This window comes from Macrobrachium rosenbergii, chromosome 20 (assembly GCF_040412425.1).
Source record: "Macrobrachium rosenbergii isolate ZJJX-2024 chromosome 20, ASM4041242v1, whole genome shotgun sequence".
NCBI lineage: Eukaryota > Metazoa > Arthropoda > Malacostraca > Decapoda > Palaemonidae > Macrobrachium > Macrobrachium rosenbergii.
In genome coordinates, this window is record NC_089760.1 from 6,965,001 (window position 1) to 6,984,962 (window position 19,962).

General features: G+C 34.9%; 2 protein-coding genes across 15 annotated transcripts in view; one reads left to right on the forward strand and one right to left on the reverse strand.

Annotated features, from left to right (window-relative positions):
* The window catches only part of LOC136849032 (putative inorganic phosphate cotransporter), a 40,299-nt gene extending 27,199 nt beyond the window's left edge, over positions 1-13,100 (reverse strand). Inside the window, exon 1 of one of the 4 annotated variants that reach the window (XM_067121923.1) lies at positions 12,999-13,100. Coding sequence is in view for 2 of the 4 variants with exons in the window: in XM_067121920.1 (XP_066978021.1) it covers positions 12,013-12,022 (10 nt within the window). In the remaining 2 variants the exon portion in view is untranslated. Of the gene's footprint in view, positions 1-6,354; positions 6,541-12,012; positions 12,182-12,998 lie in introns of those variants that run through there. The other 3 variants (XM_067121920.1, XM_067121924.1, XM_067121921.1) reach the window with 3 other exon arrangements.
* The window catches only part of LOC136849030 (sphingomyelin phosphodiesterase 5-like), a 77,219-nt gene that overhangs the window by 22,547 nt on the left and 34,710 nt on the right, over positions 1-19,962 (forward strand). For 2 of the 11 annotated variants that reach the window (XM_067121914.1, XM_067121905.1), the window contains exons 1-2: positions 15,471-15,608; positions 18,935-19,009. The exons of 2 other annotated variants lie outside the window; for them this stretch is intronic. The gene's annotated coding sequence lies outside the window, so the exon portion shown is untranslated. Of the gene's footprint in view, positions 1-15,267; positions 15,609-15,831; positions 15,857-18,934; positions 19,010-19,962 lie in introns of those variants that run through there. 7 more of the 11 variants (XM_067121915.1, XM_067121906.1, XM_067121908.1 and 4 more) reach the window with 6 other exon arrangements.

Below are 19,962 nucleotides of genomic sequence, written 5' to 3' on the forward strand. Positions count from 1 at the left end.
CGGTATACCAATTGTAACTCTCATTGAACAATACCTGTGCGTGATGCGTACACTTCCCACAGTATTTCTTATAGTCCGGAATATTTATAGACAGTTAAAATGAGTAAGTAATTCAGAGGAGCCGCAATTTCATTAGGTGAAAAGTATATATTATATATATATATTATAAACAGTCCACTCAAGAAGGCATAACAAAAAGTCTATACCGGTCAGGATCTATAACTGTTCTTTTCTCTTCTTGTGCTGTTTTATATATATATATATATATATATATATATATATATATATATATATATATATAATTATATATATATTTATATTTTTATATATACATATATATTATATATCTACATATATATACATTTATTATATTATACATATACATATTATATATATATACTATACATGTATGTGTATATACATATACATATATATATATATATATATATATATATATATATATATATATATATATGTATGTATGTATATATAATCTAACTGTCGCTTTTTACTTGATGCTTATGTAATTTTAGAAGTCACAATGCACTCTTAACTTCTCAAGTTAAGAGGGCATTGTGGGTATTAAAATTACATGTATTATATATATAATTATATATATATAAATATATGTATATATAATGTACATGTGTATATATATACCTGACCCCCACCTCATGAACTTCCCACAAGCTTTTACGTTAATTGACTGATGTGAAGCCTTTACATACCATATGTTAAGGGATTATTGTTGCCTTTAGTTATAGAATTCGGAGCCTCTCGGCATCCACATATTTAGGTATTTCCTAGAAAGTTACATTAGGATTAGTATTAAAATGAAAGAGGGCTGGTTGAAGTAGTTCATATTTATGTAATTAGTTTTGATCCAGGCTACGACCTCATTCACGGGTTGCATCAGTTCGCTTCAGTTATTGTCTCATCACATGCGATTTGTCGCGGTGCAATTGTGGGTAGCTGTATTGTATGTGTATATATATATATATATATATATATATATATATATATATATATATATATATATATATATATATATATATATATATATATATATATATATATATATATATAGATATTATATATATGTATATATATATATAATATATATATATATAATATATATATATATATATTTACATAGATATTAATATATGTATATATATAGAAATATATATATATATTTATAAACAAGAATGTTAATTTTATCTTGCAAATAGTTTGAACACATACAAACAATCTACTCTTTATTACAACATTCAGGCTTAGCGGTATATTCTAAATAAAACTTTTAATTTCCTCGGACGTATCCCATCATTAGGGACTTCACCACTGACATATACCATGTATGCATGTCACTTTGTTGCAATAAGAGATCACTTGGTTAATTGATTCGAAATCTGAGATTATCCCATACATACAAACAAATGACGGCCACTTTGAAACAAGGCTTCAGAAAATACCAAGGAACTCTGCTTCGCTAATAGGGCTGAGAAGGTCCCTGGCAGAGTCAATAGTGCTTAGTAATCTAAGTTAGTTGTTCATTTAGCTCCTTTTTTATTTTAGAACTCTCCTTCGATTGTCATTCAGTCTTTGTTTCTTCATTTCTTCGTTCCCTTTTTTAATTCATTAATGTTAGTTTGTATTTACTTAATGTCAACCAACGTATTTGTCTCGTATTATGTCTAGCGGATTGATGATATTATCATAGATTTTTTTTAAATAAAATATAAAATCAAACATAAATCTAAAAGGGCACACCTCCGACAGGGCATTGCAATACTGAACTGGATGGTAGAAACCAAGAAAGGATTACCTCGAAATACTTTCAAATACAGAATGATGTCAATTTATAAAAATGATAAAGAAACTTTGAAAATGCAAATAAAACCATAAATTGAGAAGGGATGATAGATGCAATATGTTTTGTCCAGATATTCTCGAGTTCATAAGAACTGTTTTGAACGACATAGAGAGAAAATGATAGCTGGATATTGTTGTTTGGGAATCCAATAAGAATAATTGATCAAAAAAATGAAATTAAGATAGGTTAAGGCGTAGGGAAAGCAGAGGAAAGATGTAGCTGCGAACGTGGCATCCTTGAAATTTCTGAGAATAAAAATGGCAGAGGATATAGCGGGATATTTTATGTTCTCTTAAATACATTTTCTCGGGAGAATCTTGGCTACCCTTAGCAAGGGTCTAATCATCTATTTGATCAGGTGTTTAACAGGCATGAATCATTGTTTCTCTGACTTTTCTCCCTAGAAAGGAATCCATCTGTTGAATATGTGAGCGTGTATTTGTGCTACGCACAGCAATTTGAAGAAGCACTTTAAAGAAGAGTTGCCAAGTCAGATATGATGAAAGATTCTCTCTCTCTCTCTCTCTCTCTCTCTCTCTTTGTATGAAGAATATCGAAACACAGAACTTTAAAGAAGAGTTGCAAAATCTCATATGATGAAAGATTCTCTCTCTCTCTCTCTCTCTCTCTCTCTCTCTCTCTTTGTATGAAGAATATCGAAACACAGAACTTTAAAGAAGAGTTGCCAAATCTCATATGATGAAAGATTCTCTCTCTCTCTCTCTCTCTCTCTCTCTCTCTCTCTCTCTCTCTCTCTGTCAGTTTTTCCAACTTGTATTATACCCTTAATTTGAAAAATACCGACCACCCCTTATTGGCAAAAAACCTCAAGAATTAGCTCTTCGTTTAGCTTATTAAGGAATTCCACTGTCATTGAATAACACGACTCTTGTCCTTGCGGTTATAAGGCAATTCTTCAATCTGTGAAAAGCCTTGGACTCTTGGCATCATTTAGAGGTTCAAAGCAAGTAGCGCTTGAGGGCAACTGATGTTTCACGTAGGGTTTTCTCTTTTTTTTTTTTTTTTTTGTAACGAAACCCAGATATACTTTAATGATGAATGCACTGAAGATGGGAATTTAACTACAGTATGCTGATATCAAAATCGACTGGCAGAGAAATTGGCGTCTCAAAAACAAAGGACATCCAAGGTGGGGATTGAGAAATATATGAATAACGAATAAACCATTAACTTTACGTGCGATTCCTATGCCCATATAGAAAGTGAGGAAAATTAAACGTCAGTATTTAGACAGCAGTGGCAGAAAACGACCTTGTGTGACACCAGCGTGTCTTTTCAAGTCATTTACTTCAAGAAAACTTCGAAGGTCAAATGGTCAAAACTCCTGGTAGATTCTGATAGTTCTTACAAGGGAAAACTAGAAGCAAACGTTTCAAGACCAGAAGCCTAGGAGGATCCTTCTCCGATTTTTATTACAGTTGTATTTATTCATTGTCCCGGTCAGATAGCCTCCTACCCTTATTTTGATCGTTCTTTGATCAAATTCATCATTTTCAAAAGAATTCCCTTCTCGACGACAGCGTCTCTCTTACTTATAAAATGGTTTGCAAATATTTTGGCGTCACTTACGAAATGTTTATTGTTGCGGTTTAAGTAAAAGTTCTCAGAACTCGTCGCCTTTTGTGCTGGTGAAAACCGGTCTTGACTTAATCATCACGATGACTGTCAACATTTGACATATCAGGAGTTGTTGATAAAGTCTCAGTTCCTTATGACTGCCTTGTGCGCATTCCTCAAAGGTGATGACTTGGCATTATCGTCTCTAGTGTTTATAGGAAGGGGAGATTTTATTGAAGAGCGTTGCAAGTTAAAAAATACTCATAGTAGCAAGAAAGAGTCTTGGAACGGTGAAACGAATCCATAGGCATGTATGGGTACAAATATATGAAGAGGGGAATCGAACAGATTCCCGAAAGCTCTCTGTTTAGATTTATTTTTAATCATATTTGTGCCCGTAAATAACTGGATTTGTTTCTCCAAGGTTAAGAGTGTTTATGTTCGCGTGCATTATAGATGATCTTATTTTTTCTTGTGTACCTGAACATGTCTTCACGTACCTTATATATATACACACACATGGCTAGATACGACTCTGGGAGGGCGAAGAAAGGAGTAGCATTCAAGGGCCAAGAAACGAAAACAGAAAATAGTGATCTTCTGAGCTCATACCCACAACTAAAAGGAAATAGTGTGTCCGGTGAAAGGCTGAATAAGATTTGGAAATAGAATAGATTAATTGCGTAGTTCTACTAAGATCTGTATAGCTATACGGTCATGATTCATGGTATGACAATGGAATCTAACCTAAAAGATTTCGTTGATTCGAAAATTAAGCCTTCAGAACAATGTTAGGAGTCAGATGGTAGGACCGAGTTGGAAATGACGCCATTTGGGAAATAAAGGAAGTTTCATGTGTAGATGAGATAGTGATGAAAGGGTGGCTTACACATGTCCTTTGCCCTGGAAGAATAATAAGTGATAGTGTCAACTGGGCCACTGTGGGTACCGGAAGAGCTGGGAGACCCAGGGTCTGGAGACTATGAGAAGCGAGGCTTGGGAAGAGTGAAGATTAGCGGAAGACAAAGCACAAAAAAGTATATGAGTGGCGGAATTTCTCCCAGGCCTTTCGCCTCACATGGGCTTGAAGGTGAGGACGATGGTTGTTATGAAAAGACTTTTAGCTTTCGGAGCTATTATGTCTAAAGCAGGCTAAATGGACTGATAAGTAAGAAAGATATTTGGAGGAAAGGAAGTCATTACTAGAGTGAAACCTGGATCATTGATAAGATAAAATGACAACAACTTAAAAAATTGTTTTCCGTGTACAGTGATATTCTGGGTTTTATATTAAAGGCTTAATGTGAATAACCTCTTAGGAAAATCAAATAATAAGTCCCCGTGGAAAAGAACAATGCAGTATGTGTTTGCTTGAGCTATTTAGACTTATTATTGGACATGGACGAGTTCAATGTAAATTTAATATGTATAAAATGCGATAAAAAATTCATCTATATACATTTTTTCTGGGATGTCATATTAATATAAAACATCTCTAAAACGTTCCAGTGGGCATTAGGTGTTGTCAGTAATGAGTTCCTGAATGTAGGAAGTTGTGCTACCCACCTCGTGATTTTGATACTGGTACGATAAAGGTGTGAGGATATTTTATTACAGTGACTTTGAGCCCATCCAATCACTGTTGAAAATCATTGTAAATTTAATCTTTTCATACAACACCAACGTGAAAAACATGCTTGTAAGACCGTGTCCTCAACAGGGTAGCAATATTTATAGGATCACGCCTGTAGACTACACGTTTTCATCTGGTCAGACGTGGAAGGAATTGAATGTCAGAACTGGATAAAAGAACAATGATCTTTTTGCACACCTAAGTGAAAAAACCACAGAATTGATTAGATGTAATAATTTTGTCCCTAAAAACATAATGGAATCTGCAATAATACAGCTGAAAAAATTTAATGACTATGATGTTAATTAATCTAGATCTACGCTCTCTCGACCTCATTCTGCACAAGACGTTTGCAGGAGGCTCAAGAGAGAAACAAAGGTTATCAGTAACCTTGTTAATGGCGATAGCCTCTCTTTGGCTAATCCAGTTGCTAGGCTGATGCAAAACAGTTGTTCCTTTTCTGCAGATCAACCTCAGATGTTATTACCTTTGTATACGTTAAAAAGGATTTATATTCTCTTACACTTGGCCTCCTTTGAAATTTTATTTTGTATGTAGTCTGTCTTGGAATGCCTTAGATTCAAAGCTTAAGACTTAATTTTCTCGTGGTCATATGCTCTGATATACATATGTATATATATATATATATATATATATATATATATATATATATATATATATATATATATATAATTAATTTCTCGTATATCATATATAATTAATTTCTGATAGATATATATATATATATATATATATATATATATATATATATATATATATATATATATATATATATATATATATATATATATATATATATATATATATATATATATATATATATATATATATATATATATATCGAGAGAAGGCCAAAACTGTTGTGATGTCTGAGAAGTTTTGTCTTGAAACATCTAGATATTTATCCTCTTTAGCAGCTGTACCACTGGAGTAAAAGATGATTTAAAAGCAAATGAAAATTAGAAACGTTATTTATACCATGCATTATATGTGCTACTTTAATTATTATGTTGTTAATAACAACTTTAAATGTTAGATTATATATACGTTTACTTGATCATTTCTATTCCAAGTAGTAGTAACAACATCATTGTGATTAGTAATAATAACAGCAACAGTTGTCTTACGCCCTGTAAGCACGCCGAATAACCGTGAAAAATTAATCCTGTACATTATTGATTTGCCATTTTCCCCACAATCCACGTCGTATATGATTAACCGCATACTTCGATAAGAAATTACTCACTTGTCATTTCTATATTACTAGGACTGATGATCACGATTAGCCAAGGCCTCGGAAACCTTGGATTACGGGGGACGAGAGAGTGGATAATAAGCACGACTGATCAGCTTGGTTACCAGAACGCTCTGTCACAAAGCAATGATCCTCAAACGGAGCAGCGTCCACCCCTCGGTGTCCGCAGTTACTGACATTGGCGTTGGGGAAGACTTTAAACTTAAATGCCGCGCATGTGCTTCCAACGCCAATTTCACCGACGATGCAACACCCAAGCAATTCACATCGGCGTCCAAGAATTATATATACGTATGCACACATGTCGCATTTCTTAGATTTTGCTCTGCAAATAATGTGGTAATTGTTGGCGGTTTCTAACAAAAGGATACGCAAAAATACTGGACATCTCCAGATTGCATTCATACAAACCGAACAGATTACTCAACAGTTGAGACAGAGAAAGAAAGCTGAGAGATGTTATGTAGAGTTGTTGGTATTGATCACTTACGACTTGTCTCAGCCGCACTAATGACGACATTAAGAGCACCCAATAAAAGAAAGCTTATTGAAGAAGAACATCGAGAAAATCAGTGAAGACTGGTTTAACTTTGGGAATGTATATCAATCTGCTTGAAAAGAACTACGGGAAAAAGGAATAACAAGACAAAAACCTTGGACATCGGATGAGATTTAGGATACAAATGCCAAATAGACAACAGCAAAAGTTAAGTGTAGAAAATTTTCTGGGAGGAAATGAAAAAAGTAAAGTAGAACGTACAAAGTAAGCAAGTCCAGGTAGTTAAAGGTTAAGATCAAGAGAAGTAGGAGAGAATTTTGGACAATCTGGCCGATGATGTTGACACTGCTAAGCCAGCCATGTATCCAGGGAAAGCATTGGCGTTAGAGAAGCCTTGAGAATGATTAATGAAATATACATGGGTGGAAATAAAAAGGAAAATGCTTGCAAGGAGTTATGGGTCAGTACTATAACATCTGAAGAAGAGAGACTATGTTGGGTGGAACATTCTTGTGAGGTCACGGATAAGATAAATGCGGGGAAAGATTTTATTAATATAAAAGGAGCTGAAGCGGAGCTGAATGTGCTTATAAATGGTTTTACTGTTTTTGAAGTGGAATCAATGATAAGGTAAGTCAGGAGGCACAAAACACCAGGCTTTAATGGAATTACTGCACAGATGATCTTGGCTGAAAATGATATGACACCGTATAAGAACAAAGCATAATTTGAAATAATTTTCAAATGTACTTGAAATTGGAATGTGAAATTTTAAATCATGCTAATTGAAGTTAATGGGTGAATTTCCGAGGGAACATTTCTTATAATGCTAAATGTCTATAAACAAAAGCATTTCAGTGCTACCCGAGAGGACAGAAAAATAAATTTAATTAGGAAGGAGGAAGAATGGACAGTCGGTGATTTATATACGTGTATTTAGGAGTAAATAGTAGAATGAGAGATATGAATTAGATTAAGTGAAGGAAGGGAGACTGTAGGATCTCGGCGAAAATTATGGAAGACAAGAACACCGTCAGGTTGTCTACAGAAATAGAATGTAGAATGTACGAAGGGATTCTTGAACCACTGCTCCTTTCTGGAAGGAAGTGTGGATTCTGCATGCAAATAAGAGAAAAAAAGATTAAGGCTCTATTGATACACTGGTTTGTGTTGTGCAAAAATAGCTGAAAGGATGAGAACTGTAGATGCTGTGGGCACTTTGCCATTTGGCGAGAATCGAGTGAAAAGTTTGCATCATTCGGGAGTTTGAGAAGAAGAAATGACAAAGAAAGTGAAAGTGTACAGTATGTAGGTGTTATTACGCGAAGACTGTATCCAAGTGGTGTGAGGGCATGAAGACAGCGGTAGATGGCGTGGAGTGTGGTTTTAAGAGCGGTCACGTTTCTAATTAGCCTTCTGTGTCAGTATTTTAAGCGGCTGATATTGCGAAAAGTCTATATAAAGTGTTCTCTCTATATTTTGTTTTGCTTTCTTTCTTTATGGATTCTTTCTATATATACATTTATACATTTATATATGTATATATATACATAAATATATATATATATGTTCATATATGTATATATACATAAATGTAATATATATATGTAATATATTTAATATATAATATATATATATATATATATATATATATATATATATATATATATATATATATGTATATGTTACACAGTCGAAATGAAATTTCATTACTTACCCTTTTCTGCAAAGTCGAGCAGTCTCATTTATTAGTGGCTTGATAGTGACCGCATGCATTCTCTCTCTCTCTCTCTCTCTCTCTCTCTCTCTCTCTCTCTCTCAGGTTTACAGCGAAACAAGCTTTACCCAAAACAATTTATTTGACAATACTCTAACATAACTGGATTGCAAGAAACAAGAAATGAAATAAAATGGAATATTAATGTTCACCCATTGATCAGACATGTTAAAGTCCACCATATTCAATTAATTGTTCTCTTTAAAATCTTTTCCCACAACAGGTCAAAATAACTCAAAGTCCAGTACATTCCCAATGAGTACATCTTTAACGTCTTTCTCAGCGAAACATCTGAAGAAGTCAAATAAAACCCTTGTTAAACAAATGCATAAAAATAAAGATATGGGAATTCCTCCCATGTTACTTATAAAGTACACACAATGTAATAAATGCTTGATGCAAGTGAGATATATGTTAAATGAAAAGAACAATCTACAGTTTGGGAAATCTAAAATGTTCCCTACCTCCAAACAGCAATGTTCACACTCTAAATCGACAGGTCTCGAACCACAGTCTTCACTGAAGACTTCTAATAATATTTGGTGTTGGTCTTCGAATGACAAGTTGTTTGATAACTAATCCCTTCACACCCTTGGACTCCACCCAAAAGAAACACTAACTAATTAACCAGAACCTAGACATTTCCGGTGAACGCACTCACAAAGTCTTGTTGCTAAGCAGGGATGTTCTCACGGCTCGAGAATACCTGACGTATTTAACACGTATACAGTTCTATTAATTAGGAAATGTGCCAGACAACAGCTAATCATCCTCTCAAGGTTCTTCCCAATGCCTTTAGCCACACTTATTAATCAAACATCTACTGTGTATCGTAATACTTGTGACCTATGAGCTTTTCATATATAATGAGTGGCATTGTCGCTTCCAGAAAGTCGAATCTTTAATAGGAACAGTATGGCCTGCAGAAACTTCAGCATTTCAGTTATAACTTTATTTAGCTACATCGCCTACATTTCGAGATACAAATCCCATCTTCAGGGCTAAAAGCAGAGAAAACGAAAAATCCTTACATCAGGAATCAGACTAAAATGAAGCACAGTAGTAAATTATGTTTATATATATATATATATATATATATATATATATATATATATATATATATATATATATATATATATATATATATATATATAATAGTAATCAGTACATCAGTGAGCTTTGAATTTTAGATGAAGGCAAAATGGCATGTAAGACGTTGTTGTGTAGGGCGTATGCTTTATCATGCAATTGGGTCAAATTTCAGGAAGTAATTTTCTTGCAAAGCTATTTTAGCAGAAATTGTTATCCATCCCACCTATTTGAGAAAATCTTAGAGTTTTTAATTGACATTGTTAAGCCAAAAATTTAAATGTACCTAAAAAAGAACTGTATATATCTTTGCCCTTTTGTTCAACATATAAACAAGTAAAACGAGAACCCACTGTCGTACTTGGCAGTATGTCTCCATACGTTAAATTTAATTTAATTTTCAAGAACCCCTTAAAAATCAGAAGTCTTTTCAATTTCAACGTCACCCTACCAGAACTGATGCAATCTTCAACAGCATATATATTTAATTGTCCCAGATGTAATTTGGGAACCTATGTGGGTAATTCCAGTCGGCTGTTGAAGGTTCGCATCGATTGCCATCAGGGTGTCAGTCACCAGACAGGGTTAGCTTTATCCAAGAAGGAATTCCCTGGCAATACGCAGCCAAACTGTAAAACGTAAACATAATATTCTGTACAGTGATTTCAAAATCCTATCTCAAGCAATAGATAACCGGTCATTACCCATTCTCGAGTCCCTCTTCATTAAACAATCATCACCAACCCTCCACAACCTTTCAGCTGCTGTATAGCTAAACATTGCCTAATAGATCATTCGTCAATTCTACCTTCTCGCCTCTTTGTGTTTGCCTTCCCTTGTGTCAAAAAATAAATAATAATTTATTTAGTCTTTTACATGCTTCTGTGTCGGTGAGTTCTCGTCTCGATGTTTTTTTTTTATTTTTTACTCTTTTTAACTGTGTACAGAAATTTTTGCGGTAAGGATTTATGTTAAATACTTTTTTCTGTCTTTAGTGATAATGTAATTTTCTCAGATGTTCAGTTCTGGTTTTTGTGTTAATATTCCGGTTTCCCCCTTTTTTTCCCTAATAGTGTCATTATGCTTAGTAGCTTTGCTCTTCGTTGTTAATTTCGTGTTTATTTGCCATTTTGCCTTCATCTAAAATTCAAAGCTTAATGATGTATTGATTATTATTATTATCTATCTATCTATCTATCTATCTATCTATCTATCTATCTATCTATCTATATATATATATATATATATATATATATATATATATATATATATATATATATATATATAATGTACTAATTTACTGTGCTCCATTTTAAATAATTCCTGATGTATAGACTTTTCATTTTCTCTGATTTTAGCCCTGAAGATGGGATTTGTATCCCGAAACGTAGGTGATGGAACTAAATAAAGTTGTAACTGAAAATGCTGAAGTTTCTGCTGGCCATACTGGTCCTAATAAATATATATATATATATATATATATATATATATATATATATATATATATATATATATATATATATATATATATATATATATATATATATATATATATATATATATATATATATATATATATGATGTACTAACACCACCACCGCCTCATCTACCAACTCTCAGACTCTACAAAACACTTGAATCATATATCTGTTTCACCAGCTTATCACTTAATCTCACCTGGTGGCCAAACCACCTCAGATCTTTCTGATCCATCTCTTCACGTAAGCTAACCTTATCAACACGTCCTCTTAGCATCTACATGTCTCATCCTTTCAGCTCTTCTTGCTCTACGTGTGTTGCGCAAATAGTGCAACTAAATAACCATTAACTTTTTACACTTATTCACATTCAGCATCTATACTTTGCTTCTATAAATTATTTAACGTTAAGCTTCAAGAATCCCTTCATCATTCCATAATTTATTTCTGGAGACGTATGTATATATATATATATATATATATATATATATATATTGTGTGTGTATATGTACATGCAGATATACTCTACATATACATATATATATGTATATGTATATATATATACATATGCATCTGTATATATATGCATATATAAATTTATATTCATATACACATACATACACGCATAAATGAGAAAAACAAAAAACTTATTCACAAAATAAATGTATCCATGTTCCTAACCAAAGCATAACTCCCACATACCAGCAGAGAAGGCCCTTGGCAATTAAACAATATACCCACATATAAAACACTCTCAGAATATGAACGTGTCAGTTTCCATGAAATCACGTGGTCCAGTTACTAACCTCTTACCATCTTGTTTACAAACAGCCTAAATATCGATAGTGTAAAAGGACGTCTAGTCACACCTCAGTCAGATATACAATTGTCTCGACAACCTGAGCTGTAGAATATCTTGACTTTTGTTCCATTCCTTGATATTTACCTAATCAATGTGATGCCTATCTGTCCACTGAAGCATTAGCAATTGACGGACTTCTTACCAGTTTTATTTTTATTTCCTTTGCAATTATCTGTAAGATAAATGCCGGTTGCCAAATACTCTTCAGGAGATAGCTGAGAGAAATAAATGTTATCACGACAAGGTTATCTCTCTCTCTCTCTCTCTCTCTCTCTCTCTCTCTCTCTCTCTCTCTCTCTCTCGTTTCAATTTATCATATTTGCTTAGTTCTTAGAAAAGTAAACAGTATTAAGGGTAAAAATTTCTGTTATTACTTAACCTTAAGTATTCAGTCTTCAGTATTTGTAGGGATTACAGGCTAGCTGTCATTGACTGTTTCCTCTCCATAGTCTTAATATTCTTATATTTTGTTTAGAAGGGCAACCAGCAGCAACAAGGGGAATTCGTTATCTGCCCTACTCAGTCTTCTCTCTCTCTCTCTCTCTCTCTCTCTCTCTCTCTCTCTCTCCTTGTTTTCTTTTGAAGTCCTTACAAGTTTTTCCTTCCCCTTCTGTTCCATATCTTTTGGTGTGTAATTTTTCCGTTGACATTGCATGGTCTTGCTCACTTATATTTGATGCATTTCTACAACAATTTTGGAGGCTGTGTCTTCTTTTTCAAAACCGATTTTGCTTAAGAGGAAAATGATACTAGTTGCATCTCCCTTAATCTTTTCCCTTTTACTAGGAGGAAATATCTTCAACAAAATAACACAAAGAATTTGAACATATCCTGAAACACTGACTGAAAAGCTTAACGCACGTAGTTCATTTCCAATAATCCCAAAATATTCTTGCCTTTCACAAGAGCACCAAGACACATTGTACTTACGGTCCCAAGCCTCCAGAAAAGAAACTTAAACGGCAAAATATATATCTAAAAAACTGTTTGCCCAAAAGAGCGTGTGGAACTGCCTCGTGCTTTCACTATTCTATAAGCACTCCTGCCATCACCTCGATAATCCGTTTCGGTGGCCTGGATTCTAATTATATCCCAACATGTCTCTCTCCTGATTTATCATTGTTCTTATTTCCATCGTTATCGTTATTGTTATCAATTTATCTGAGTGGCAATAACTCAGACCTCAGCTTTTTTAGAACACGAGATTACGATTGGCTGTGGACTGCGATGCAGACTTGTTGACCGATATTACCACTTTCAACAATCCATGCCCCACGCAGGGAGACTCATTTATTTTATTAAGGAGTCATTCAGAATATCAGACTTCTTATCGATAATCTAAATTACGAGATGATAATGAACTTCAATGTGAAGGGGAAATATATAGAGATGCCAATGTATACTAAAAAGGTTGACACAGGAAAAAAGATGGATGTGTGATTTTATATGGTTTTGTCACGTAGGGAGTATGGAGAGCAAGAACTCGATCAAAATCATGTAGGATTGTAATTTTTTTTAAAGGAAATAGTACGGGAAAACAGAGGACGTGTTGACTAAATTGAAAAGAAAGAGACTTTGGAAACGGAAGGCCTTAAAATCCACAATAACCTGTCGGTCCCGTTGCTAAGTAACCATTTGGTTCTTAGCCACGTAAAATAAGTAATCCTTCGGGCCAGCCCTAGGAGAGCTGTTAATCAGCTCAGTGGTCTGGTAAAACTAAGGTATACATAATTTTTTCCCTAGGCGCAAATGCTTTATGAGACGCGTGTGGCATAGTGTGAGTAAGAGGGTCGGTTCAGGCACTGTTTATGAGGCGTCATTGTGCACGAATAGAATACAACTAATTTAAAAGTTTTTGCCTTACCTTCTCAGCCTTGCTGTTTGAATATGATCATTGCCGTTTTGTTTTTCTGCGGTACCACCCCTTTAAGGAGGAGTGGTTTATAACCGAGGCACTGCTGAAAATGTGGTGCAAGTGTAATTAAGAAAAATGTATTTGGTAAAGAGGCGACGAAAATAGCACAAAAGATGAACGTGAGGCATAGACAAAACTGAAGAGTGACGTCATAGAGACAGCAAGGAGTGTTTGTGGCTGCAGAAGGCAGGAAAAAAGCATTAAAAGAAGGAAATGTAGGCATTACTTAAGGTTCTTTGCAGCGTGCCTTCCTTAGGCCCCTAGCTGCAACCCCTTTCGTTTCTTTGACTGTACCTCCTTTCATATTCTCTTTCTTCCATCTTACTGTCAATCAGCTTACTTCCTGCTTTGTTTCGTTTAAGTATACCACAAATTCTGGTTAATTTCCCGTCCATTATTTGGTATAATAATATTCCTATGATCTCCTAACATCTTGATTCATATGAGAACCTCGGGGAATATACTGTACAACTCAAATTCAAACAAAATTACTATTAAGGAATGACTGGCAAATATCTAGCTTTCGCAAATCGATCAAAACGTCAGCCATTAATTAATGAGCAGTCAGTCATTTGCTAACCTAGTCAGTGGCAAAGAATAGAGGAATTAAATATTTATTTGAATTTTGCAAAATAACTGGATAACTTTGGCTTGAACTCAGGCTAATACAACTTATATATGAAATTTGTTTATATTTTATTTTAGCACCACCTTTACGTGAAAATATAACCCCGGAATAGAAAATTCTCATCAAAATCTACTTCCATTGGAACCAGCTTCTAAGATTACTTGAATACCTTGTCGTTTATTGGAAAGCTCTATCAGAATGTTATTTCCACCTAACTACCTCTTTTGAACACATTTTCCGTGTGGAATTGGCAGTATCCTATTCCTATTCCCTAAACTATAGGAAGTATCTGAGGATTATCGTAATTTTCGCCTCACCCTTCTCATCCCCGTAATATCCAACCATGTTGAAAATGAGTACCAAGAATGTCTTTTTATACTGTTTTATACTGTAAGATTCGTCAAGGAAGAGGTCGTAGCTCTTCATTCATACCCTACGGATACTCTCGTCAATATGTAGACCTATACAGATTATAATATATAGGGAATATATTCTTTAAGAGCTTGAATGATTGTTGAATCACTAATCGGCCTACGGGTAGTGCGGCCATCGTCTACCAACTACTCAATTGTTGGTTTGTACCGTAAGAAGCCGATTTACTCAAAAGGTGAAACAAGCGGCGTTATTCTCGGCAGGTGCTGTGCAGTGCGAAGACCATGTTGAAGTTTGTCAGCAAGGGCGTTGTGGGCTTCCTCAGTTTGCTTTTGAGTCGAAGGAAGGACTCGTATGCAAGTAGGAAGGAAGGTTTCCGTCCTCACAGGATCGTCCTCATCGCGCATGCGAGGCGTTGATGGAGGTGGTGGTTTGTGTTGTTCGGGGTTCTTCGAGAAAAGGAGGAAGCTAAGGAGCCAACAAGGAAAGAGACAAACTGGCAAGAATATTTTGACATTGTTCATTTTCGTTGTTATATAGGGTACAATATTTGACCCTCGTCCTCCGTTTGTCGGCTACTAATCTCGTGTTGTGACACCGCCCATCTGGGCACTAAAAATTCCAGGTAAATTTGTTGGTTTAATTTCACAGACGCTGTTATCTATCCGTCTGTATAGGCCTAGTGAAATGTCATTTTTGAACGGTTATTTCACTGCATATGAAACCATTATTCCAGAGTGTATACCAAGCGAACGATAACCTGTCTTGCATAGTATATGGTCGTAGATGTTCCAGTTAATTTATTGAGCCATTAAGAAAGAGAAATCGAAGTGGAAGAATTTGTACTCTCAAGCAACTGCTTTACAATTCAAGGTAAAAATAACATGAGTGTGGTCATGTTCGTTACTTGCCTAGCAAGCAAAAGAGACATAACCATTGCAACTCGACTGTTGTAATAATGCCAGACGATGTGCGTTGTCATGAATGTGGCCACAGTGAAAGCACAACTGTATAAACTTTGTTTCTTGGCCACTAGGGATATCTGTAAGTGTATATACTTTAGCATGAAAATAACTGCTTATTCTTTGCGTGCATTCTGTTAAAACAAAATTTTTTTTTTGTTTGCCGTACAATAATATTTAACAGTAGCAGTTAAATATTATACGACAAGGGACAACTATTACAGATGGCAATAGAGAGAGAGAGAGAGAGAGAGAGAGAGAGAGAGAGAGAGAGAGAATGTCACAGGCTTCCTTATGAAATAGATTCCAGTTTGTTAAAGCTATAGAAAGAAAAAAGGGATCTGCCTCGGGCTGAAACAAAATTAATTTCTACAATCCAATAGCAAAATACTGAATTGGAGACTTGGTTTTGGAGAAATTTCGTCTTGCAACTTCACATTCTAGTTTCAAACGCTTTGCCTTTGTTACATTAATCACACACAAATGGAGCTTAACATTGTTTCTTTAATGACGCGGAAATTGACGAGGGTTTACTATTGACTCAGAAATCATCCGGATATTAGTTGGGACGTTCTCGATTATGTAATGCAATTAGAAGAGGTAACAGCGAGCACTACGTACGGCATTTTGAGTTAACAGTAGTAAAACCAAAATCGAGTGGCAGGGCGGAGGTGAAGTAGATTAATATAGTAATGTCAAATCTGCGACACTCATGGTATATGAACTGTACTGAATTAGGATCTTTAAAGAAGTCCTACATAGATTTGAAATCCCGCATGCCTTTTGGATAAAAATCGAATGCGGAAGTTGAAAGACGAATGAGGTAGGTAAACGCCTGCAGCCCCTTATTGTCCACACGTTGCTATTTTTAGTTGAAGTGATGTCGGTGGAACCACTTGCTTGTGCGGGAGTTTGTGCCGCTTACTTATTAATAATGTTTTTAAGCAGAGACGAATGAAACAGCAAAAAGAGATTATGGATGGAAGAATATTTTAAACAGAACAAAAACACCATTTTGCAAGGTCTACAATGTGACATCTTTGGCATATTTTTCACTAAGTCTTTGAAGGGCATCTCCTCGCAGTAACTTGTTAGAATAGCCTTTTAAATAAGTTTTCCAAAGCACCTCGTGTTTTTTGGTATCTTCAGTACAGTTAGGAGTTAATTCTTTGGTGTCAAGTGACATGGCAATTAGATTTTGCTACACAATGGCTTTCAGGGTTAAAAAAAAAAAAAAAAAAAAAAAATGGCTTTCAGGGTAAAAAAAAAACACAATGGCTTTCAGGGTAAAAAAAAATAAATAAATAAAAAAAACACAATGGCTTTCAGGGTAAAAAAAAAAAAAAAAAAAAAAAAAAAACTCGGGTAACTGACTCCCCTGACCGGTGGGAAGCCTTGCGTTGTCGCATGCCCCGTTGATTTCCGAGAAAAAACGCAAGGACAATCGTATACCCTATGTTCGCTGTCGAATGCTTCTAAGACATGCAGAGAATCGAACGAAAAAACGAATCGTCTGGACTTACCTTGACGGACTTACCTTAACGCTGTCCATTTGGATTTCATACATAGAAAGTCCACCTTGTTTTTGAAATGGCTTAAATCATTAGATGCATCGGTGTTATGTTTCTGTACTCTATTGCCATGATAGATATAAACACGTGGGCTGTGTTGAATCCTGACGGCGCATCAGCCCTAGTTATCATTATAAGTGGCCTCTGTTGCCATGAGGTACAAAATGCGTAAGTGCAATGATGAAATAATTTCTCTCTCTCTCTCTCTCTCTCTCTCTCTCTCTCTCTCTCTCTCTCTCTCTCTCTCTCTCTCTGAACCCATTTGGTTTTTCTTTGAACAAAAATAAAGTAATTTTCCCCTGAAAAAATATCTTTGACAAAAAATAGTTTTGCCAAACCAAATAATAGTTTAGTTTTGAGAAAAGATAGTTTTCTGCTTTGACACAATAGTTTTCGTCATGACAAAATATATTTTTGATCCGACCAAAATTAGTTTTTCGTGGAGAAATGTTTTGCTTGACAAAAATAATTTTGCCTTGACAAAAATAGTTTTCCTTCGCGAAAAACAGGTTCTATTTAAAAAGTATTTTTGCCTTGAAAAGCCTCTGTTTTTTTCTTTTACACACCCACGCAAAGGGCAGCGATGGGAGATATAATTAGAAATATTCAAAATAATAAAGTTAATTCATATCTTACTATCTTTTCTTCTACTCTTTTACACGATGATGGATGCTGAAGTGCTTATTGCGTTCAAGAAGGTACCCGAAAAGTAAAAGGGCATGTTACAAATGGAGAGGTTAAATTTCTCTCTCTCTCTCTCTCTCTCTCTCTCTCTCTCTCTCTCTCTCTCTCTCTCTCTCTCTCTCAACTTGTGCTTGTATTTTTTCTACCTACCTGGATTTGTTTACAGGTTATTGACTACATGAGCCAAGTGATCTAATGTAGGAGATACTGTAGTCTACAGATTCTATATATACGAAATCATTTTACCGTGGATACTCGCATAGTTGCTTTCAGCATTTAAATGCAAAAGTATTAGTGCTCTCAGCTATATAAGTTAGGCTAGTGTTCAATTCATGTTTGCGAGTATTCATATTTTGTGATGGTAAGCACCTGTGCATGTTTGCAGTTATGCATTTGTTACTAGAGTGTATTCATACATTCCCATATACGTTCGTGCATGTGTGTAGGTAAATATTTACTACATGCATGTATTCCCACATTCGCATATGCATGTGTTAGTATATGTAGGAAAGAATCTATTACATGGCTGTTAGAATATTCTCATTTGCATGTGCGAAGTCACATTTTTTTTATTTTTCCTTTATGTAGATAAACATTTACTTCCCACTCGTAATCATACATTAACAATCGCACGCACGGCCGTAGGCAAACATTTAATACATACATGCATGCATTTACCCATTTTCTTATCCATGCACACATGGCTATTGGTAAATATGCATTCTCTAAAGCAGGATATTCTCCCAGAGTCGGCAGAATGGCTTGTTCGGTGACTGACGATACTTCACCCATCTGGGAAGCTTTGGCAGGTAATTAAAATCTCTGATCGTTTGTCTTCATACTTAGTGGATGTGACACACACACACACACACACAGAGAGAGAGAGAGAGAGAGAGAGAGAGAGAGAGAGAGAGAGAGAGAGAGAGAGAGAGAGAGAGAGAGAGAGAGAGACTCCCTATCATCGATATCATCAACTATTATCACTGTTTTCTTCTAGACCAATAAAAAAAACCTTGTTTGCAACCATTGTAAGAATGTAAGAATATTTTTTCCTAAATCTCTATATACTTAATTAATCTTTCATGTAAATTTTTATATTTTCATTTGAGTTTTTTTATGTCTAAGTCCAGTAATGACTAATCTAGTTGGCAAAGGTTTGATAACGAAATTGTGAAAAATGGCAGTAATGTGAGTGGGCTATTTGTCTAGATTATAAATGGAAATTTATTCTTTTAACCTGCCGCATATCACAAAAAATTATTTGTTGTAATTGTTATCAGTAGGAAAAATATTGTACTGCATTACATCAAAGCAAGATAACATTTGAAGTAGCTCTTGTCTGAAGTGATAATGAAAATCTTATATAATTTTTGGAGTGGTGCATAAATTGTCTTAATAGTTATTCGGTGAAGCATTCGTTCACTCAAGCACTTACTGCATTTCCCCCTGTTATCATGCTTCCAATAGACGGTTTTATCAATTGTAAATACCTCACTTTATTTATCTTATTAGTTTTAATAATATTTCTAAAGGCAAAAAAGACAAAGGACTGCTTTATACTACCAGGAGAAATCTGCTTCTTTGTCTATACCAACAGGTTGGGGGTAGGGGTAGTGTCGTCAGTGCACCTCATGTGTTGCACAGTAGGCATTATTTACGGTTCTTTGCAGGGTCCCTTTGTCCCCTAGCTGCAACCCCTTTCATTCCTTTTACTGTATCACCGTTCATATTCTCTTTCCACCCTCTTCCAACAACTTTTTCA